The 23990-nt window shown below is 45.9% G+C and overlaps 1 protein-coding gene across 2 annotated transcripts in view; it reads left to right on the forward strand.

Moving 5' to 3' along the window:
* DDAH1 (dimethylarginine dimethylaminohydrolase 1) overlaps window positions 1–23990 on the forward strand; it is a 127395-nt gene that overhangs the window by 47698 nt on the left and 55707 nt on the right. The window contains exon 1 of one of the 2 annotated variants that reach the window (XM_044302044.1): window positions 6368–6767. The exons of the other annotated variant lie outside the window; for it this stretch is intronic. Within the exon in view, the coding sequence (XP_044157979.1) occupies window positions 6387–6767 (381 nt within the window). The 5' untranslated portion in view covers window positions 6368–6386. Of the gene's footprint in view, window positions 1–6367; window positions 6768–23990 lie in introns of those variants that run through there. 2 annotated transcript variants of the gene reach the window in all.

Genomic DNA, 23990 nt, shown 5'->3' on the forward strand with positions numbered 1-23990 from the left:
TTTAAGAGCATCATGTGGTGTTGTGGGAAAATTCAGCCGGCAAAGCATTTTCCCTACAGCAACATCTCGAGTCTGCCAGAAGTCCAGCAGCTCTCTTCTCTGGCACACACAGGGGGTCACGTGAGCTGGAGACCCCCCCTTTATGACCTCCGTATGCCCTAGCAGAACATACCAGGGGTTGTCCTGATGAGAGACCCGATTTAAGTATGCACGTCTAGGAAAAAAATATCTGCTTTTGCTCAGAAATGTACAAAATTTCAGAGATAAAATCTGTGTAAAACATTGAAACTCTCTGCCTTGATTTACTTATCTCGTACTGAAATACATGATGTTCACGTATCATGGTCAGTGTGTGCGTAACTATGACGGATGTCATAAACCTAGGATTCAAAAAGGTAACGGGGTTGTCCGGGATTAGAAAGAAGCCAGGTCTACTTCTTCTTCCAGAAACAGCGCCATCCTTGTCCATAGACAATGTTTGGTATCGCGGTTCGGCCCCATTTACTTGCATGGTCTGAATCAATTCAAAGGAAGAGCTGCAATGCATATACCGCAGATTTATTTACATTTTTTATGTTTACTTTTTGTGCATTGTAAAAATCCTTGGTAGAAATGCTGCACCGAAAAAAAAGGCATGGGGGTTAGTTATTAAGACAGCCGCTTTTTGCACAGGCCATAAATTAGGTGCATCCTTAGGCAGTCCGTGCACCTAAACAGAAATGTGAGCTCTGAGCTGCCGTAGATTTCTGGCTTCATTTGTTGCGGCAGCCGTGCACGCCTCCTTTCCCGCCCTTGCCCTGCCCCCTTTTGGAAATGTGGCAAAGGCGCCGTATAAAAGCCACTTGCAAGTATTTTTTCTAAGTCGAATAGCGCCACTATTCTGTCGCAAACTGAATGATAAATCTCCCTGCATTTCTGATCATACCCTGTGTGACTGGCTGCAAGAAAGGAAGAAAATTGTCACCACTGAAATTGCAGCGTTGTCAGGATTTTACACACACATGCAATCCTAAATGACAATGTATCTCTCAGTTTGTGGCCTTAGGCCACTGCCTTACTTGCCCCACCCTTGAATTGTTCCATATGTCTACAGTACGTTGAGTCAGACCTAAAGGAGATACGTACAAGAAAATTCCGTACATTTTCCCTTTTTTCACTGGAGCCGGAAGCCTTTAGCCCTATTAGCTGCCGTGCCTGCCTTTGATTTTATCATCATAGCTCACTTCATTTTGCTTCCTCACACACAGGATCCACATCGTGGCTTGGGATGGATTATGAATAGCGGGATGATGAAGATGATAAGCATTCCTCTGCACTGGGGACCACCATGAAGTCCTCTGGCACCACATGGAGATAGTGGCAGCATGTCCCCTGAGAGAAAACAGCGAAGGTTAGATATTCAGAAATATTTTGGGAATCCAGTAGTCTGGAAATTTCAACAATCCTGCCCGAAAATGGAATAGAATTTTATTACATCCATGGTCATGAATAATATTTGTAGGATAGGGCATCAATATCAGATCAGTGGTGGGTTTGACTCTCGGCACTGCCACCGATCAACTGATCGTAGGGACTGGGAGGATGCTTGTTTGTAAACAGCTCCGTACATTTGGTAGTGGCCGCTCCTGGTATTGCAGCTCAGGCCCCTTCACTCACAGCTCAGGTCGAGCTGTAATACCAAGCGCGACCACTGCCAAATGTACGGAGCTGTTCCTGGTACACAAAGAAGAGGACATACGCCGAGGCCCCTCCAGTCAGTTGATCGCCAAGGGTGCCAGGATATCCTAAGGATAAGCCATCCATTTGACCCTGTCCTAGAGGTGCATCTGGAAAGTTCCCCTCTATGTCATGTGAAATAATTAGCATGAAAGTATCAAAGAAAAGACTCCAATAGTTTTCTTGTCTGATTCTTTTTTATGGAGGACGGAATTATCCACTTGAAATGTAAATTTTACGGATGTCTGTGCTTTTTTAGACTTGCTTTGTTCTCTGGTGGGGGACAACACAAGGTATGTGAGACATTCTGTGCATTCCTTCTGGGAAGAACTAGGTGGGTTGGCCATATGCATTAGTAGATCCTATAGATTAGCTTGCCATGCACCTTAAAGGCCCTTTACACAGGCCGAGAATTGAACAGATCATCGCTAACCAGCTGGTTAGCGATGATCTCGCAGTGTAAATGCACCACCGATTACCTGATGAACGAGCGTTCCCGGTTGTTGTTGCAACTTTGTGTGTTGATATCTTTTGAACCACAAGATTGTGGCAATCGATTTCTGATAATATTCTGGTGTTCTTTGATATGCTACATGACCCCCTTCCGATTAGAAAAATTTGTCCTTGATCCAATATGGCTGCTTTCAAGATGGCAGCCATGTGCCGGACATAGTCTAAAACAGGAATGCACAACCTACGACCCTCCAGCTGTTGCAAAACTACAACTCCCAACATGCCCATATAGCCTACTGCTAACAGCCTACAGCAGGGCATGGTGGGAGTTGTAGTTTTACAACAGCTGGATGGCCACAGGTTGGGCATCCCTGGCCTAAAAGATAGGCCCCCTCATCCACTATCTGTATTCAGATATTTCATTTTCACTTTACTTTCTGAAATAAAAGGGTGTCCTGGGACTTTTGACTCACCCTGTATATAAATATATATAGTATACCAACACTAGGCAGTGTAAATGTCATCACTGCCTGGCCCTGTCAATCAAAGTGCAGAGGGTGCAGAGCCTCTAGGTGTAAGGCTAGGGCTACACGCCGACAGTTGTCGCGCGACAATTTTTATAATGGTAGACAATGGTGTCGCACTGCGACATGGCAGTCTCAAAGAATCCATCCAGGATGGATTTTTGTGCGACACCATTGACTACCATTACAAAATATGTTGCGCGACACATGTCGTTGTGTAGCCCTAGCCTAACAGTAACGCCCCCATTGCTCCTAGAGGCTCATTTGCATATATTAAAACCTAATTTTTCTCAGCAATGCGGGCACATATGAACATGGGACCAACACAGATGCCTTCAGCCAGGGCCGGCGCCACCCATAAACAAGGTGGTCCACCGCTCTGGCTGCAATAGAAGTCACAGCACTCTCCGCTCTGACTCTCCTGTGCTACTCTACACTGGCCCCACCGCTCACAGTAGTATACAATTATAAACTGTAATCCGCATCCTGCAGTAACTTTAAATCAGCGCTCATCTCTTTACTACCTTACATACAGCTCCAGTAACAGGCAGGGCGGGCGGCGCTCACTCACTGATGTCACACGCCTGCTCCTCCCACTAGGTGGCGCAGGCGCGTGACGTCAGTGAGTGAGCGCTGCCGCCCACCCTGCCTGTTACTGGAGCTTTATGTAAGGTAGTAAAGAGATGAGCGCTGATTTAAAGTTACTGCAGGATGCGGATTACAGTTTATAATTGTATACTACTGTGAGCAGCGGGGAGGGGTATCTGTGGATGACACATATAGCATAAGATGCTATATACCGTATGTGTCATCCACAGATCCCCCATAACAGCGTGTCGTCCACAGATCCCCCATAACAGCGTGTCATCCACAGATCATCCATAACAGTGTGTCATCCACAGATCCCCCATAACAGTGCTATCCACAGATCCCCCCATAACAGTGTCATCCACAGATCCCCCATAACAGCGTGTCGTCCACAGATCCCCCATAACAAGGTGTCATCCACAGATCCCCCATAACAGCGTGTCATCCACAGATCCCCCATAACAGCGTGTCATCCACAGATCCCCCATAACAGCGTGTCATCCACAGATCATCCATAACAGTGTCATCCACAGATCCCCCATAACAGCGTGTCATCCGCAGATCCCCCATAACAGCGTGTCATCCACAGATCCCCCCTAACAGTGTGTCATCCACAGATCCCCCATAACAGCGTGTCATCCACAGATCCCCCATAACAGTGTGTCATCCACAGATCCCCCATAACAGTGTGTCATCCACAGATCCCCCATAACAGTGTGTCATCCACAGATCCCCCATAACAGCGTGTCATCCACAGATCCCCATAACAGTGTCATCCACAGATCCTCCATAACAGTGTGTCATCCACAGATCCTCCCTAACAGTGTGTTATCCACAGATCCGCCATAACAGCGTGTTATCCACAGATCCCCCATAACAGCGTGTTATCCACAGATCCCCCCCATAACAGTGCTATCCACAGATCCCCCCCATAACAGTGCTATCCACAGATCCCCCCCATAACAGTGCTATCCACAGATCCCCCCCATAACAGTGCTATCCACAGATCCCCCCCATAACAGTGCTATCCACAGATCCCCCCCATAACAGTGCTATCCACAGATCCCCCCCATAACAGTGCTATCCACAGATCCCCCCCATAACAGTGCTATCCACAGATCCCCCCCATAACAGTGCTATCCACAGATCCCCCCCATAACAGTGCTATCCACAGATCCCCCCCATAACAGTGTGTCATCCATAGATCCCCCATAACAGTGCCATCCACAGATCCCCCCCATAACAGTGCTATCCACAGATCCCCCCATAACAGTGCTATCCACAGATCCCCCCCCATAACAGTGTGTCATCCACAGATCCCCCATAACAGTGCCATCCACAGATCCCCCCCATAACAGTATCATCCACAGATCCCCCCCCATAACAGTATCATCCACAGATCCCCCCCCATAACAGTATCATCCACAGATCCCCCCCATAACAGTATCATCCACAGACCCCCCCCCCCATAACAGTATCATCCACAGATCCCCCAAATAACAGTGTCATCCACAGATCCCCCCATAACAGTGTCATCCACAGATCCCCCCCCATAACAGTATCATCCACAGATCCCCCCCATAACAGTATCATCCACAGACCCCCCCCCATAACAGTATCATCCACAGATCCCCCAAATAACAGTGTCATCCACAGATCCCCCATAACAGTGTCATCCACAGATCCCCCCATAACAGTGACTGGAGCAGACCTGCTGATAAACACACCTAGGCCACCACCAGTCAAGGTAAAAACTTACAGTTGTCAATGATGTAATGTAGTGTAGGGGGGTCATTTAATTTTTTGAGGCCAAAATGGCACAGATGACCACCTAGAATATCTAAAATTAGCTGGTCAAGTAAAATGTTGCATGCAACAATCCTTAAATAGGTGGCCGACAAAAAAAAGGGGCGGGTCAAAGGGCTGAGTCAAGGGGGCGGCAAAATTAGCTTTCGCCTAGGTGGCAAAAATCCTTGCACCAGTCCTGCCTTCAGCTGCCAAGTGCACATGTAACAGGTCAGTAGTGTTGAGCACGAATATTCGAATAGCGAATTTTTATTGCGAATATTGCCATGAATATTTAGAATATAGTGTTATATATTCGTTATATTGAATATTCAGATTTTTTTTCCATCTGAAGACATGAATACTTTCTGCTTCTTGCTTGTGGGCCGACGAGAAGGAAGCAATGTCAAGTCCACAACAATACATAGTGCACCAATCAGTAATCTGCAGTCAGACCTGCTAAAAAGTTGCACGTAGTGCCAAAAAATATTCTAATCACTGCCGATTAGCGCAATCGCAAATATATTGGAGCACTTGACTCTATCTGCATATAAAGCTATTGTAATGTTCTGCCGTGCCGACCATTTTCTCCAGTCTCAGGAAACTTATAACAGCTTGAAAAATGTAGGCAAAGTGACCCACGCCTGTATCCCGCTTTACGAATTCGCATTACGCGATTTTTACATTGCCGATTTTTTCGCATTTAATAAAATAATCTCGAATTGTCGAAATTTACGAATATATGACGAATATTCTACAAAATATTTGTGAAATATCGCAAATTCGAATATAGCCCCTGCCGCTCGTCACTAGCGGTCAGCCGGTGTCCTAGGCACAAATCTGCTGACAGATGCCGTTTCACTGTGAAGAGTACCCTGCAGCTTGCTATGTATTGTAACGATGCAAATCTTAATAGCCAGCAATTGCAGAAGTCTTTATTATTTTTTTTGATCATGTAACATAGGCAATGCAATATAAAAAAAATATGGATTCAAAGATAGGTGTCCATAGGCTTTAAGGGGTTAAGGATGATGTTATAGATTGGATTACGGATTCGCCTGCTCATTATCTGTTAGTAAATCCAGGGCGTTATACGAGGGGCTGTTAGGTGCAGGTTCCTGGAAGATGCTGCAACCTGCGCTCCTCTTCTCTGCTGCTGCTGGGAACATCCAGTAATCACCATGAATGAAAGCACATGCTCGGCTCCCCACCAGGCAAGGCTGCAGCTGTCAGACAGGATCGTGCAGCACCCAATCAGCCGGCAGTGATAAGTGACCAATTGCAAACTGCATTACATCTTTGTCCTAGGGCCCAGTTTACATGCGGGCGGAGAATGTAGCTTTGCCTCTTGCTAGGTTTTTGTTTACACGGGTGGTCAGGGCTGAGCACGATTCTGTCACCATGTCTGTGCAAGCAGTGTCAAGCTTAGGCAAATGCACACACGCCATAGTGCGAAGCATCCCAGACTCCTTAAGCCAGCAGGCTCTCCGGATGAATGAGAGCGGAGAGGTGGACACAGCCAGGGCGAGGAGGGAGCACGAGCTCTACACCAGGGTCTTAAAGGACAAGCTTGGGCTGCAGGTCGTCGAGCTGGAGGCGGACAACACCATGCCAGATGCCCCCTTTGTGGAAGACGTTGCCATTGTGCTCAATGAGACCGCCCTGGTGACCAGACCCGGGGCACCCAGCAGGAGGAAAGAGGTAAATGACCCAGCCAACCTGTTGTTGTTGTTAACCCTTTCTCTCCTGCACAGGGACCGGCATTGCATGGGTTAACCGTGCATGGTCATTTCTGTCTTGCTACTTGGAGATAGCTATTGTATTAATGCATATGTATGGGGTGGAATAAAAGCACGGGTACAAGGTGTGGCTCCGGCCGTGCCCACAGGACCATCTGCTCGCTGCTGATTAGGAATTTCAGGCTCTTATCGGCAGATTTAGCAAATGCAATTTACCCGACAGACAACAGAGGTCTGAGATTGGGGATTTTCTCCTTTTTTATTTTTTGTTTTAATTCCATGAATTCAGTAATTGTGGGAGGTTTTAATCTGTGGCGGTATCTGAGCGGCCCGTATTAATATAATGGGGACCCTTCTATGGTGTGTGAATGTTACAAGTATTGTGCCTGTATCTGAGGACAGGATTGTGTCGCACATGTTGATACTTTGTATCTTCGGTGATTTGTGATCCAGGCTTCTCTGTCGGTCAGAGCGGCGCTAAATTTATGTGTATCCTATCAGCTGCAGCCGGACTGGGATGTAGGCCCGGCCTGGGGAACCGGTCCGTATGGAAGAAGCAGGTGAAGGGATATCACTTACTAGACGGTGACTCCTGACCGCCACATACTGCTACGTCCAGCCAGGGTGTGTCCTGGCTCAGAGAGTAAGGCTAGGGCTACACGGCGACATGTGTCACGGGATACAAAGGGCGCAACTACACTGCAACATGTGTCACGCGACAATTTTTATAATGATAGTCTATGGTGTCGCGTTGCGACTGTGACGTGACAGTCCATCTTGGATGTTTCTTTTGCTATTGATGTGTCGCAGTGTGGCAACCTAGACTATCATTATAAAAAGTGTTGCGTGACTGGCGCGACTAAATGTCACGTGACGCATGTCATCGTGTAGTCCTAGCCTAATGGTAGAAAGGGGTGGGGGCGGCAATCCATTTCACTCTTATCAATAATATAGAATAACAATTCATGTGTTTATTATTCTATATTATTAATAAATAATATCCATGTAGTCATCCCCTGGGCAATAAGGGTCACATCACAATTACCTTTCATCTATCCGTCTGTCTAATGATCAAATATGTCTGTCTGTCTATTTGTTGAATCTATTTATCCATTGAATCTGTCTGTCCATCAAATGTATTTATCTATCCATCCATCGAATGTATCTATCTTTCTGCTGTCTATCGTCTATCCATCGACATACTGAGAGGGAAGCAGCCCTTGGACCTAGTTACACGGATGGATGCCCACGACCAACTCCCTGATCCAAGGTCCAGTTTTCTTACACAAGAACTTACGGAACTCAACAAGTATCCAGTGCAGAACAGAGTTCATTCCTCTGTCAGCTGTGTTCACATTAGGTGTTTGTCCCATGTTTAATGTATATATATGATGTATCCATAGATGAATGCGTCGGACAGGTGCCGTACAGGACCATCCGTCACTACAGGATTCCACTTGTCCTGGACTCCGCAGGATGGTAAAGTGGAGCATACTATGTGCTTCCACCTTTTTCTTTCCCCCAATGTAATGTTAAACGTGGGATGAAAACCTGGTGTGAACACCGCCTTACACCATCAGCACCTCGGCTTTTTCCAGAGCCATTTTCACGCAGCGTGATACGTCTCCTAGCAGCCAGCGAGAAATGACCTCCAATACGACAGCACATCATAGTCATATATAAAGTGCATTCCATGTATTGGCAGAACATAAGTGTCATTGCTAAAGGCATAATGTAAATCTATAAAGTGCACTGTATAATATACAGAGGGTAACGTTTATAATCCTCAGTCCATCAGGGGTTAAAGCGGGGGTGGTCAGAGGAAACCCCTCATTTAAAAAAAAAGTATAAAAAGTCATGCACTGAACATGTCAGAAAAGAGGGGAATAAAGTCACTTAACTCTCACTCACACACACACACGACCGTTCCGTTTTTTTGCGGTCTGCAAAAAACGGAAGCCGCCCGAGTTGCCTTCCACAATTTGCAGAATGGGCGCCTGCAATATAAATGCCTATTCTTGTCTGCAAAGCGCGGACAAGAATAGGACGTTATATTTTTTTTGCTGGGCCGCGGAACAGAGCCACGGATGCGGACAGCACACGGAGTGCTGTCTGCATCTTTTGCGGCCCCATTGAAGTCAATGGATCTGCATCCGAGCCGCCGCTTACAGCGGTCGTGTGCATGAGCTCTCTCTCTCTATCTATCTCTCTCTCTCTATCTCTCTCTCTATCTATCTATCTATCTATCTCTCTCTATCTCTCTATCTCTCTCATATAGCAGAGGTGCTGAGTATTTGCAGAGTGATCAGACGTCTGGCGGTGGTAGGACCCCTGTCCTGCGCTTTGCTGGCCGCTCGTCCGTCTGCCTGCACCACACCCCTGGTCCATCTTTGTTGCAATGCTCATGGCATGCACAAAGCTTGGAAGGACTGTCTGTCGCTCCATAATGGCAGGTGAAAGGGGCAGCCAGCCAGAAAATGAGTCTCCAAGTGACAGGGAGGGGTAGGGGGGTTGGAAGCCTTCCTGAGAAAAATAACAGCAGGAAATATCCCATTATAACAAGTACCAGGCAGGCTGCAGTAGATGCCGTCTATTTCAAAGGAATGCGCGGCTCTGATTTGTAAGAAATATTGTATTTAATGATGTGTTTTTAGTTCAGAACTTGCCCAGAACTTTAATAGGTCATTCTTTGGTAAATGGTGGAAAGTTCTGCTGCAAAATTAAAATATTTCATTTTCTCATAATGCAAAAATAGAAAATGTGCGGCCTAGCAAATAACAGGCAGTGACTCCGCCCACAACGACAGTTTGGGGGAAAGTTAAATGTCTTTGATTAATTCGATTACTTGGGGTCATTCCCCTCACTAGATGTGCAGCAGTCACTTGTTATCTTCTTTTTCTCCCCGGAGGTTTATTAATCTGTACTGTTGTTGTTTGGCCCTTCCTTTAATGTAAATCGCCTCTCCACGCACTGACTTCATGCTGAGCCTGTGATTGGCTGCCGTGTGTGGGCACAAGCCTATCAGAGGAGGCAGAGCTGCAGGGGGCGGGACCAATGATGAGACAAGGGTGTGTCCCAGACTACCTCAGGCTCCCTGCAGACAGTGTAACTAAGCCTTAGGCCTCCTGCACACGAACGTGTGCTGCCCGTTGCCGTATTGCGGCCCGCATTTGCTGATACACAATACACGGGCGCTGTTCCGTGGGCATTCACAGAAACAGATCCGCACAAAACTCTGACATGCTGCGAATTTCAAATGCTGATGGAATTTATTCGCCCATGTGAATAGCTCCATTCATTAACATTAGCAGGTGGAATCCGTTACATTAAATACGGACTATATATGCATTGCAAATACAAGCGTCTGAAATAGCGCTTTTTTTTTTTTCACGCATCAGTTCTGCGTTGCGTGAAAAATGCAGCATGTTCTATATATTCATTTTTTCACGCAGCCCTGGCCCCATAGAAGTGAATGGGGCTTCAGTCAAAAACTCATTAAAACACATTTTACCAACGTGGAAAAAACTGAACGCAATCGCAGACAAAACCAACTGAACTTGCTTGCAAAATGGTGCGAGTTTCCCTGAACGCATCCAGACCTAATCCGTCACGCTTGTCTGAAAGAGGCCTTAGTCGCAGATCACAGCTCTGCCTTAGGCCTCTTTCACACGGGCGTCGCGTGTGAGGGCCAGATAGGATGCGGGTGCGTTGCGGGAAAATGCGCGATTGCAAAGCGTTTTAATGCGTTTTGCACATGCGTGAGAAAAATCGGCATGTTTGGTACCCAGACCCGAACCCGGACTTCTTCACAGAAGTTCGGGTTTGGGATCGGTGTTGTGTAGATTTTATTTTCCCTTATAAGGGAAAATAATAGCATTCTTAATACACAATGCTTAGTAAATCAGGGATGGAGGGGTTAAAAAAAAATAAAAAATAAAAATTTAACTCGCTTCATCCACTTGTTCGCGCAGCCCGGCTTGTCGTCTTTCTTCTTTGAGGACTTGGTAGAAAAGGACCTTTGGTGACATCACTGCGCTGATCACATGGTCCATCACCATGGGGGTGGACCATGTGATTGACCATGTGATAAGCGCAGTGATGTCAGAAAAGTTCCTTTTCTCCCAGGTCCTCAAAGAAGAAAAAAAAAGACAAGCCGGGCTGCGCGAACAAGTGGATGAGGTGAGTTTAATTTTTTATTTATTTTATTTTAACCCCTCCATCCCTAATTTACTTAGCATTCTTAATACAGAATGCTTATTATTTTCCCCTTATAACCATGTTATAAGGGAAAATAATAAAGATCGGGTCCCCATCCCGATCGTCACCTAGCAACCATGCGTGAAAATCGCACCGCATCTGCACTTGCTTGTGATTTTCACGCAGCACCATTCACTGTTATGGGGCCTGTGTTGTGTGAAAAACGCACAATATACAGCTTGTTTGGATGTTCACGCAACGCACAAGTGATGCGTGAAAATCACCGCTTATGTGAACAGCCCCATTAAAGTGAATGGGTCCGGATTCAGTGCGGGTGCAATGCGTTCAGCTCACGCATTGCACTTGCGCGGAATTCTCGCCCGTGTTAAAAGGGGCCTTAATGGAGCTGAGTTTAAAAGGAGCCAATCGGCAACATCTGAGGAAGAATAAATAGCAGGTAATCCCCATGTAGTTAAGCACTGAGGAGGCGATCCCCATGTAGTTAAGCACTGAGGAGGCGATCCCCATGTAGTTAAGCACTGAGGAGGCGATCACCATGTAGCTAAGCACTGAGGAGGCGATCACCATGTAGCTAGGCACTGAGGAGGCGATCCCCATGTAGCTAAGCACTGAGGAGGCGATCCCCATGTAGCTAGGCACTGAGGAGGCGATCCCCATGTAGCTAGGCACTGAGGAGGCGATCCCCATGTAGCTAGGCACTGAGGAGGCGATCCCCATGTAGCTAGGCACTGAGGAGGCGATCCCCATGTAGCTAGGCACTGAGGAGGCGATCCCCATGTAGCTAGGCACTGAGGAGGCGATCCCCATGTAGCTAGGCACTGAGGAGGCGATCCCCATGTAGCTAGGCACTGAGGAGGCGATCCCCATGTAGCTAGGCACTGAGGAGGCGATCCCCATGTAGCTAGGCACTGAGGAGGCGATCCCCATGTAGCTAGGCACTGAGGAGGCGATCCCCATGTAGCTAGGCACTGAGGAGGCGATCCCCATGTAGCTAGGCACTGAGGAGGCGATCCCCATGTAGCTAGGCACTGAGGAGGCGATCCCCATGTAGCTAGGCACTGAGGAGGCGATCCCCATGTAGCTAGGCACTGAGGAGGCGATCCCCATGTAGCTAGGCACTGAGGAGGCGATCCCCATGTAGCTAGGCACTGAGTTACATATCAGGTTTTTTAAATGTTTAATCCTGGCCATAGAATTGCTTTATCCAAATACTCCTCTATGATGATGTGTTCAGTCACCAGTTTTTTTACTTCGAAAATGGAGACAGAGCTGGTGACATGTTTTGGGTGGAGTTGTCCTTTAACTGTGTACAGGTCCTTCTAAAAAAAATTAGCATATTGTGATCAAGTTCATTATTTTCTGTAATGTGCTGATAAACATTAGACTTTCATATATTTTAGATTCATTACACACCAACTGAAGTAGTTCAAGCCTTTTATTGCTTTAATATTGATGATTTTGGCCACAGCTCATGAAAACCCAAATTTCCTATCTAAAAAAATTAGCATATTTCATCCGACCAATAAAAGAAAAGTGTTTTTAATACAAAAAAAGTCAACCTTCAAATAATTATGTTCAGTTCTGCACTCAATACTTGGTCGGGAATCCTTTTGCAGAAATGACGGCTTCAATGCGGCGTGGCATGGAGGCAATCAGCCTGTGGCACTGCTGAGGTGTTATGGAGGCCCAGGAGGCTTCAATGCGGCGTGGCATGGAGGCAATCAGCCTGTGGCACTGCTGAGGTGTTATGGAGGCCCAGGAGGCTTCAATGCGGCGTGGCATGGAGGCAATCAGCCTGTGGCCCTGCTGAGGTGTTATGGAGGCCCAGGATGCTTCAATGCGGCGTGGCATGGAGGCAATCAGCCTGTGGCACTGCTGAGGTGTTATGGAGGCCCAGGAGGCTTCAATGCGGCGTGGCATGGAGGCAATCAGCCTGTGGCACTGCTGAGGTGTTATGGAGGCCCAGGAGGCTTCACTGCGGCGTGGCATGGAGGCAATCAGCCTGTGGCACTGCTGAGGTGTTATGGAGGCCCAGGAGGCTTCAATGCGGCGTGGCATGGAGGCAATCAGCCTGTGGCACTGCTGAGGTGTTATGGAGGCCCAGGATGCTTCGATAGCGGCCTTAGGCTCATCCAGAGTGTTGGGTCTTGCGTCTCTCAACTTTCTCTTCCCAATATCCCACAGATTCTCTATGGGGTTCAGGTCAGGAGAGTTGGCAGGCCAATTGAGCACAGTAATACCATGGTCAGTAAACCATTTACCAGTGGTTTTGGCGCTGTGAGCAGGTGCCAGGTCGTGCTGAAAAATGAAATCTTCATCTCCATAAAGCTTTTCAGCAGATGGAAGCATGAAGTGCTCCAAAATCTCCTGATAGCGGCTGCATTGACCCTGCCCTTGATAAAACACAGTGGACCAACACCAGCAGCTGACATGGCACCCCAGACCATCACTGACTGTGGGTACTTGACACTGGACTTCAGGCATTTTGGCATTTCCCTCTCCCCAGTCTTCCTCCAGACTCTGGCACCTTGATTTCCGAATGACATGCAACAGTCCAGTGCTGCTTCTCTGTAGCCCAGGTCAGGCGCTTCTGCCGCTGTTTCTGGGGAATGCGGCACCTGTAGCCCATTTCCTGCACACGCCTGTACACGGGGGCTCTGGATGTTTCTACTCCAGACTCAGTCCACTGCTTCCGCAGGTCCCCCAAGGTCTGGAATCGGTCCTTCTCCACAATCTTCCTCAGGGTCCGGTCACCTCTTCTCGTTGTGCAGCGTTTTCTGCCACACTTTTTCCTTCCCACAGACTTCCCACTGAGGTGCCTTGATACAGCACTCTGGGAACAGCCTATTCCTTCAGACATGTCTTTCTGTGTCTTACCCTCCTGCTTGAGGGGGTCAATGATGGCCTTCTGGACAGCAGTCAGGTCGGCAGTCTTACCCATGATTGCGGTTTTGAGTAATGAACCAGGCTGGGAGTTTTTAAAAGCCTCAGGAATCTTTTGCAGGTGTTTAGAGTTAATTAGTTGATTCAGATGATTAGGTTAATAGCTCGTTTAGAGAACCTTTTCATGATATGCTAATTTTTTGAGATAGGAATTTTGGGTTTTCATGAGCTGTATGCCAAAATCATCAATATTAAAACAATAAAAGGCTTGAACTACTTCAGTTGTGTGTAATGAATCTAAAATATATGAAAGTCTAATGTTTATCAGTACATTACAGAAAATAATGAACTTTATCACAATATGCTAATTTTTTTAGAAGGACCTGTACATGTACGCTCTCAAAGATCAGCACCTATAAAAAAAATAAAAATTATGTAGAAACCACAATTGTTCATGGATCACGTGTGGTATTGCAGTTTGCACTGTATCTGAATGGGCCCTGGTTAAGACCCTCGGGATATATTATGAAAAAAAAACTATGGCGGAAAATCCCTGTAGGGGTCCCACCTATTCTTTTTTTTTTTTTTTTTTTTTTAAGAATAGTAATGCCCATTGTGAATTCTCCTTTTGCTCCCAGCACTATCGGTCATCCAGAGGGTGGGTGATGGGTGCAGTATATTGGGGCATAGCCCTAAACCCTAACCCTTGTGAGGGTAAGGAGATTTCACAATCCGCATGTGCGCAGTGTGAGGGCAAAGGAGAAAAGACCGTCATATCTCCTTACAACCTGAGGGCGCGCGCGCGGTGTCTGTGAGTCAGCGCTCCCTGTAACTTTACCTTACCCGTGCCGTGGTAGTGCGCTTGCGCTGAGGCGCACACCCCTGGAAGTCACCAGGAGTAAGGTATTTTCACGAGTAAGGATTTTTGTTAGAACACCGGCTTAAATGAGGGGAGGAGCGCCGGGAGCAGAGCGGTGAGTGACAGGACTACAGCTCCCAGCTCTCTAGCAATGAGTGCTGCCATCTGTATTAATGGAAGCCCTCATTGCTTCTGGACTGTGGCACCCCATGAGAGCTGACACCCGGGTGCACGGAGGGGTCCGGACAGCTGGCAACCACGGTCTGGATTCGGACCACTGTCCACCAGTTGAGTACCCCTGCCCTATAAGAATGACCTAGTGTTTGGTTGACTCCCTTGGACTCTTACAGTTCAGGGCCCCCGAGTATATAATAGAATCCGATACGTTTTGTGCCCGCTGAGGAGCGTGGCAAATGGTATAAAAGCTCCTATATTGGTCAAAATACTGGAAAGTCCATTTGATACGAATCACATAGCATCAGCAAGGTCTTCACTCCTGACATCTGTAGTTGTTTTGTGGAGTATTTAGTAAACCTATAGGTCGTATCTTGGACCATTTACTGTACGTTATTCTTCCTTTATAGACCAAACATTGCTGAGATTCCAGTGGTAGGTTAATTATTATTCGGCAGCAGGATTTCATTATAATATCGGGTTTAGCCACGTGCCATCGCTTTTTCTTTTTTGTTTTTTTTTACAGCAGTCAGTTTACAGTAAATATTGGTGTTCGTGACATATAAGTCAATTCCTTTCGGAATGTATGGATGAATAGACCTTTCTAGCTCCTGAATTTCTAAGTAAAAATTTTGGGGTAGCTAATACCTGAGTATACCGCACTCCCAGTTGCCCAGTTCTCATGCAACACTCATAAGAATGCAGGAAGCTGAGAAATGGGTATCTGTCTGCTGGGGCCTTCACGTCATAGAGTTGCCTTTTGACTTCTCAGCGGTGGAGAATTACTATGTTGTTTGATGACCCCAGTGTTCTCCATGTCATGGACAAGGACAGCTAAGGCAGCTCCACGACGTGAGCACCCATCAAACGGCTCTTCATTTCAACTTCACAGTCCCCTGTGAGTATAATTTGATGTTGGATGCCAACTGGGTCACCCAACATCAACGCCAAACCTCACCTGTCACATCTTAACAAGTGTTGGCCTAAAACTTTTAGGCTGAGACACCAACTTACGAGAATGAAGGTACCCAGACGCTTTCTGCATTTTGGCTTAACGGTGCTAATCCTGTTAAAGGTTGTCTGCGGAGAACTACTTCAAGTGATTGGGGTTGAGTTGCGGCACCTGTATAGTGTCTAGACATGGAGTAGTGTTTGGAAAAAAATCTGAAGGTCCTACCAATTCTGATTGCTAGAATAGGGATGTAGCTGTTGGACCAATTGCCAGGACATTGAGTTGTAGTTGGAAATAAAATTCTGAAGGTCTGAGCACTTCTGATTACTGTAGGAAAGGTGCAACCAATGGACCAATTTCTAGAACATGGAGTAGTGTTGGGAAAACACCCACAAGGACTGACCACTTCTGATTGCTAAAGTAAGGGTACAACCGATGGGCCAATTGCCAGAACATGGAGTAGTAACATAGTATATAAGGCCGAAAAAAGACCTCTGTCCATCCAGTTCGGCCTGTTATCCTGCAAGTTGATCCAGAGGAAGTCAAAAAAAAAAAAAAGGTAGAAGCCAATTTTCCCCACTTTAAGAGAATAAAAAATTTGTTCCTGACTCCAATCAGGCAATCAGAATAACTCAACGACCCCTCTCTAGTAGCTATAGCCTGTAATATTATTACCCTCCAGAAATACATCCAGGCCCCTCTTCCTTTATTGTACTCACCATCACCACCTCCTCAGGCAGAGAGCTCCATAGTCTCACTGCTCTTACCGTAAAGAATCCTCTTCTATGTGTACAAACCTTCTTTCCTCCAGACGCAGAGGATGTCCCCTCGTCACAGTCACAGTCCTGGGGATAAATAGATGATGGGAGTGATCTCTGTACTGACCCCTGATATATTTATACATATTAATTAGATCTCCCCTCAGTCGTCTTTTTTTCTAAAGTGAATAACCCTAATGTTGATAATCTTTCAGGGTACTGTAGTTGCCCCATTCCAGTTATTACTTTAGTTGCCCTCCTCTGGACCCTCTCCAGCTCTGCTATGTCTGCCTTGTTTACAGAAGCCCAGAACTGTACACAGTGCTCCATGTGTGGTCTGACTAGCGAGTTGTAAAGTGGTAGGACTATGTTCTTATCACGGGCATCTATGCCCCTTTTGATGCAACCCATTGTCTTATTGGCTTTGGCAGCAGCTGCCTGACACTGGTTTGTGCAGCTTAGTTTGCTGTTTATTAAAATTCCTAGATCCTTTTCCATGTCAGTGTTACCGAGTGTTTTACCATTTAGTATGTACAGGTGACTTGCATTATTCCTTCTCTTGTGCATAACCTTACATTTGTCAGTGTTAAACCTCATCTGCCACTTCTCTGCCCAAGCCCCCAATCTGTCCAGATCCCTCTGTAGCTGTATACTGTCCTCTTCAGTGTTATTACTTTACACAGTTTAGTGTCATCTGCGAAAATTGATACTTTACTATGCAAGCCTTCTACAAGATCATTAATAAATATATTGAAGAGAAAAGGGCCCAATACTGACCCCTGAGGTACCCCACTAGTGACAGTGACCCAATCTGAGTGTGTACCGTTAATAACCACCCTCTGTTTTCTATCACTCAGCCGGTTACTTACCCACATACAGACGTTTTCTCCCAGTCCGGGTTCAGAAAAAGGATCTGAGGGTCCAAGCACTTCTGATTGCTGTAGGAGGGGTGCAACTGCTAGGCCATAGAGTAGTGTTTGTAAAAAATTCAGAAGGTCTAACCAGCTTTTGATTGCTGGAGTTGGGGTTAAACCAATGGACCAATTGCCAGAACGTAGAGTAGTGTTTTGAAAAAAAATCCAGAAGGTCTAGAATGGAGTACAGTGTTTTGGGGGGGGGGGGGGGAACCCTGAAGGTCAGCGCACTTCTGATTGCTAAAGGAGGAGTAACCGCTGGGCCATTGTTAAAACTGGGTACTCTGCTCCTCCAAATATAAAGACCATGACTAGGAGGACCTTGTCTGGAGCAACGATCGAGCAGGCTCATCAGTGTTTTATGGCACCGAAGAAAAAAGCCTACCTCCTATGCATGCAGATCCCCATAGTCATGTTCCAAAATTAGGTTTAAAGTCTCCCTAGAGGAGTGCACATAGATGAGATCAGGTATTCACATACTTGGACTATGGATGATATTAGCAGATTCACTTCGATCGGCCCCTGGTTATAGCTTTTTGATTAACCAGTTAGTGACCAGCCTGTTTTTGGCCTGACCAAGCGTTTTTCATTCCTTTTTTCATTGTCACATTGTTTTTTTAATGGCGCCATTTTGGGGTACACATAACTTTCTGGTTAACTTTTATAAATTCTTTCTGGGAGGGAGATGGGGAGAAACAGCAATTCTGCCACTGCGTTTTTACATTATACATTTTATAGCGTTCATTCTCCGGTATAAATAACAATTAGTGATACCAAATACATATAGTTTTTGCATTGCTGCTTCCCAAGACGCATAACTTTTTTATTTTATTTTAATTTTATTTCTATTGAGTTGTGAGGGCTTGATTTTTGCGGAATGACTTGTATTTTTCATTGGTATCATTTTGGAGTAATGATGCTTTTTGATCGCTTGTTAATTTTTATAAAAATTTTTACGACCTTCATCATAGGGGATAATTTATGTGATATTGATGTAGTCTAAGTCGTTATGGATGCGGCAATACCAAACATATGGGGGCGATTTTTTTTTTGATTTTTTGATTTTTTTTTAGCAATTTTTTTTTCATTGAAAACGTATTTTCCAAAGTTTTGTTTTTTGTTAATGGAAATGGTTGTTTTTTTTTTTACCACTCAATAGTCCCACAAGGGGACTTTACCAGGCAATATTTTGATTACTTTTAAAATGCAATACACTATCCCTATAGTGCATACAATTTTCAGGGCAATGCTATTTTGACATTGACCAGCAGGCTGCGCCAGAGGAGTTACTCAAGGCTGGTCTGGGGCCTACATTAGACCCCAGCCAGCCTTCGCACACATCGGCACCCCGCGATCACATTTGCAGGGTGCCGATGGGAGACATAGGTAGTCTGCTCTCTCTGCCACCACTTTACATGCGGTGGACGCCATTGCCCGCGGTATGTAAAGTGTTAAACAGCCCGGATCGACACTCCTGCCGGTCCAGGCTGTTAGGGCAGTGCCGCGACTCGTGTAAGAGGCGGGCCTCCACTCATCCGCTGCACGGGGGACCCGTACAGCGTTTAGACTGGCCCAGCCTAAGGCCCCTTAGTGACTGCTGTAAAAACACGGAACAGTGGTCACTAAGGGGTTAAAATGCCACCACCCCGAGGTAACCCCTGATGGGAGAACCGGCGGTGCTTCAGCTATAGCAGTAGGACTTCAATGAATCTCTGCAATGTGGGTGGATGAATGGATATACTTTAGCACAAGGATTTCCATAGCAGCATTCGTCTGCATATAGGCCACCTCATGTATAATCATGAGCAATTACACCATCTTCCAGACGAGCCGCACGCTCTGCGTCCCACATCTAGATAATTGTAGACATCTCCTTTCATTTCGGAAGAGAGATAATAGATCATGTATTAACCTCGCAGCTGAGGCTTTCTGCTCTCCCACCTGGATGATCTCGTGACCGGGTAGGTTCTATACATTCCTTGGACAGGAAGATGCAGAATAAAATGAGACCTTTTTGTGACCTGGTGGTACATTGTGAAGATAGCAGAATATTGTGAAATGGAAGAGGAAGCAATTAAACTTCACTTTCAGTGAAAGCAGTTTCTGAGCGGCGGGCAGGCCGGTGGAGCAGGAAGTTTTTTTAATCAGTTGTCATTGTGCAGGGACAGATGCACTTTAATTACATATTGGATCTGGAAGTAGCGCTGGTTTGTGCTCTTAGATATAAGGCTCCCTGTCGGCTCAACCTGCCATTTTTAAAGGGGTTTTCCAGGATCACTGCGTTTTAGCACATATGCTCAGGTAGTTGCTTACTTCATGTACATATGCGTTATTTTTCTCAATCTGGACTCTCCTGACCCATTTTCACCATGTAAACCAATCCCTCTGGTTTCTATCCATCCTGTATGTAGCGCTTCCTGTTCCTGTATCCCACCAAACCCATGATGCACTTCTGCTTCCTCTGCCACAGCTCCAGCACCGCCCCTAACAACACCAGCTGGTTTATAGCTCCTCCCACCCATCTAGTTACATACACTCCCCTATCACTGCCCAACCTATGGACATGACATCACAGGAAATAAGAGAGCTACATGGTCATGTGACCACAGCCCAGAGCGGGAGACTGGAGCAATAAAGATAAAATAAATACATTCCAAAATGACCTAAAAAAAAAAAATTTATAAACATATATTTTTACATTTTTTATTAGTGGAGTGTTTTTTTTTGTTTTTTGTTTTTTTTCCTGGTATTTTTCCCCCGAGAGAAGAATAGGTCAAAACACCAGGGAAAAAAATGGTAAAAGCTTCAACATGCTGCATTTTTTAGTTAAAAAAAAAAGCCATCTAATTAACAAAAATGCCAGTAGTAAAAAAAAAAAAAATAATCTTTGTGTGCTCTTCTTTTCCTTTCCTTTTTTTCCATAGACACCCAGAAAAAAAAAAAATGCCCCAAAAATTGGGGGCGCAAAAAAAGCCACTAAAAACTCTTTGCAGGGCGTGTCTCAATCTCCATGCAGATGTCTAGGTCCATATCAGAGCTGCATCCGTTGCTGCATTCCGTGGCCCTGCAAAAAAAATAGAACCTGTCCGATTCTCGTCCATTTTGGGGACAAGAATAGGCATTTGTATTATGGGCGGCCCATTCCGTCGCACAAATTACAGAATGCACATGAGTGCGGACCGCAAAACACGGCGCAGTTGTGCGCATGTAGCCTAATGGAGCACATCTGATCATTTACTACCAGCCATATGTCTTTAGAAAGGAGAAAACCCACATAAGAACAATGAAAACTTACAGTATTGTCCCCGGGTGGGTTAAAGGGGTTGTCCCACGAATAATATTCTGCAGGTTTCAAACCAGCTCCTGGATCTGAATACTTTAGTTATGACATGTCATTAAAAACATATTCCATCTACAGAGTTATTCACCGATATCCATCTGTATAGCGCCATCTGCTGTTTGCTCTTTGTCTAATTTCTCTGTCCTGCTCACTGAGACGGAAGCACATGCTCAGTTCCGTCCTTCACCTGCCACTAGCTGCAGCAGAAAGGACACGTCCCCTGAGATGCCAGCTTGAACTACAGTATATCTAGCAGAATTGGACCAGTGAATGGGGAGATCTCTGGATCCATGTGAGGTGCAGGGCTGGTTCTAGCTTTGTTAGAATGAGGTTGTCGTGTATTATATGATGTCCGATTTTTTTTTTTTTTTAATTTTTTTTTTTTTTTACATTAATCATGAGATAACCCCTTTTAAAGAGATCTACGGCCTTAGTGTGACAAGATGACAATGGCGATCACTGAGCTACAGACACTATAGACGCCAGCTGGTGGGCCTCCACAGACCAATATCTGATACCTGGAAATGGCACTGTAAGGGAATATATCAGGTGGCGGAGTATCGGGCTGCGGAGTATCATCACATTGTGCTTCTTACTGTTTCCTATTATCACCATTTTTTGTTTCTTGTTTGGCACGGATGCTAATTATGTAATGATATTATGTAACAGGAGGAGAATAAGCAATGAGCCCCGGGGTTCGGTTCCGCTCGCTTCATCACTTCCTTCTGTTCCAAACAATAATATTTCATCTGTTAAAAACAGATTTCTTGAAGATTGATGGAAGGAGATGATGGAGTATGCAGGGCTATCACTGACAGCAGGACCGCTCCCCATTAAGGCTGAGCTCACATCACATTTTTCCCCATCTATGGGGCTGTGCACATGAGCGGTGATTTTCACGCATCACTTGCGCGTTGCGTGAAAATCGCAGCATGCTCCTCTTTGTGCGTTTTTCACGTAACGCAGGCCCCATAGAAATGAATGGGGTTGCGTGAAAATCGCAAGCAAGTGCAGATGCGGTGCGATTTTCCACGCACGGTTGCTAGGAGACGATCGGGATGGAGACCCGATCATTATTATTTCCCCTTATAACATGGTTATAAGGGAAAATAATAGCATTCTGAATACAGAATGCATAGTACAATAGCGCTGGAGGGGTTAAAATAATAATAATAATAATAATAATAATAATTTAGCTCACCTTAATCCACTTGATCGCGCAGCCGGCTTCTCTTCTGCCTTCTTTTTTTGCTGTGTGCAGGAAAAGGACCTGTGGTGACGTCACTCCGGTCATCACATGATCCATCACATGGTAAAAGTGACGTCACCACAGGTCCTTTTCCTGCACACAGCAAAGAAGAAGGCAGAAGAGAAGCCGGGCTGAGCGATCAAGTGGATTAAGGGTTAATTTATAAAAAAAATTAACCCCTCCAGCGCTATTGTACTATGCATTCTGTATTCAGAATGCTACTAATTTCCCTTATAACCATGTTATAAGGGAACATAATACAAGCTACAGAACACCGATCCCAAGCCCGAACTTCTGTGAAGAGGTTTCGGTACCAAACATGCCGATTTTTCTCACGCGAGTGAAAAACGCATTACAATGTTTTCCACTTGCGCTGAAAAATCGCGCATGTTCCCGCAACGCACCCGCACATTTTCCCGCAACGCCCGTCTGAAAGGGGCCTAAAAGTTTACAAATGAATTGCTAACTGTCTGCAGTGGAGGTCCAACTAGGTGTTACCAGTTGAGGGTCTACTCCTGTACAGTCTGCCCTTATCCAATCAGCGCTGCCAGTGTCATACATACATACACCCCCCCAACTGGTTACACCCATGTGGACATTACTTGCAGACTGCTAGTAATTCATTCATAAATGTGTAGTAGGAATAGTAGAGGAATGACAGAACATAGTCGTAACAGTAGATGCTCCAGAATTGTTGTTACATGGGGAATGCAAGTAGTTACTAAAACTGACATCTCAGGAGGCCAATGTTAGTACACGCTTTTGCTGGCTGGTGCCCTGTCTAATTACTACTGGCCCCCTTATGGTCATACAGGGTAAAGACAACGACAAGGTGCCTCATTTTAAAGGGGTTTTTCTGAGCGTTTTTTCTACGGATGACCTATCATCAGTATCTCATTGGTGGGAGTCCAACATTCGGGACCTCTGCTGATCAGCAATTTGAGAAGGCAGCAATGCTTACAGTAGCGCCACGGTCTTCTCGCAGCTTTCCGTAAGCCAGTGACATCATGTTCATCAGTCACATTGAAGTGAATAGGGGCTGAGCTGCGATACCAAGCACAGCCATAATACAATGTAAGGCACCGTGCTTGGTGAGCAGAGAGAAGCCCGGTGGCGCTACTGCAAGCATCGGTGCTTCCTCAAACAGCTGATCGTGGGGGTCCCGGGTGTCGGACCCCACCAATCCGATACTGATGACCTATCGGCACTGCATGTGTCATCCGTATTCCACGTACACTGCTAGGCTGAAAATTCATTTCTAGAGCGTCGCCAATCAATGGTCCGTGAAAACCATGGACCAAACACGTTGTGTCAGGGGGTTTTCAGGGACCCCTACACATTAACTGATGTGTACGGTCCGCATCACGGACCAAAATAACGCACTGACCCACAGAGTTTGAAATAAAATCCATAGAGAACACGGACAGCACACGCCACGCCTGTGATTCACGTGACGCGTGAAGGAAGCCTTAGGACTAGTGTTGAGCGAACTTGGGTTTTAGGTTCGGCGTCTAAAGTTCGGGTTATCGAAGAACCGCGTTATGGATTCTGCTACCACGGACCATAACTTGGTCCGGGGTAGCGGAATCATAACGCGATTCTTCGATAACCTGATCCCGAAATTTAGACGCCGAACTTAAAACACAAGTTCGCTCAACACTACTTAGGACGACCCAACGAGAACTTCGCGGTGATGCAGAAGTGGTGGATGGGATAGCTGGGTCAATGGCTGGTGCTACGGAATCGGTCCAAGCTTATCAAAATTGTACAAGTTGGATAATGTATCTGGCGCTGCTTACTACACACTTCTCCTTCCCGTGCTAAAAATGTAGACATTT

This window comes from Bufo gargarizans, chromosome 7 (genome assembly GCF_014858855.1).
Source record: "Bufo gargarizans isolate SCDJY-AF-19 chromosome 7, ASM1485885v1, whole genome shotgun sequence".
Lineage (NCBI taxonomy): Eukaryota > Metazoa > Chordata > Amphibia > Anura > Bufonidae > Bufo > Bufo gargarizans.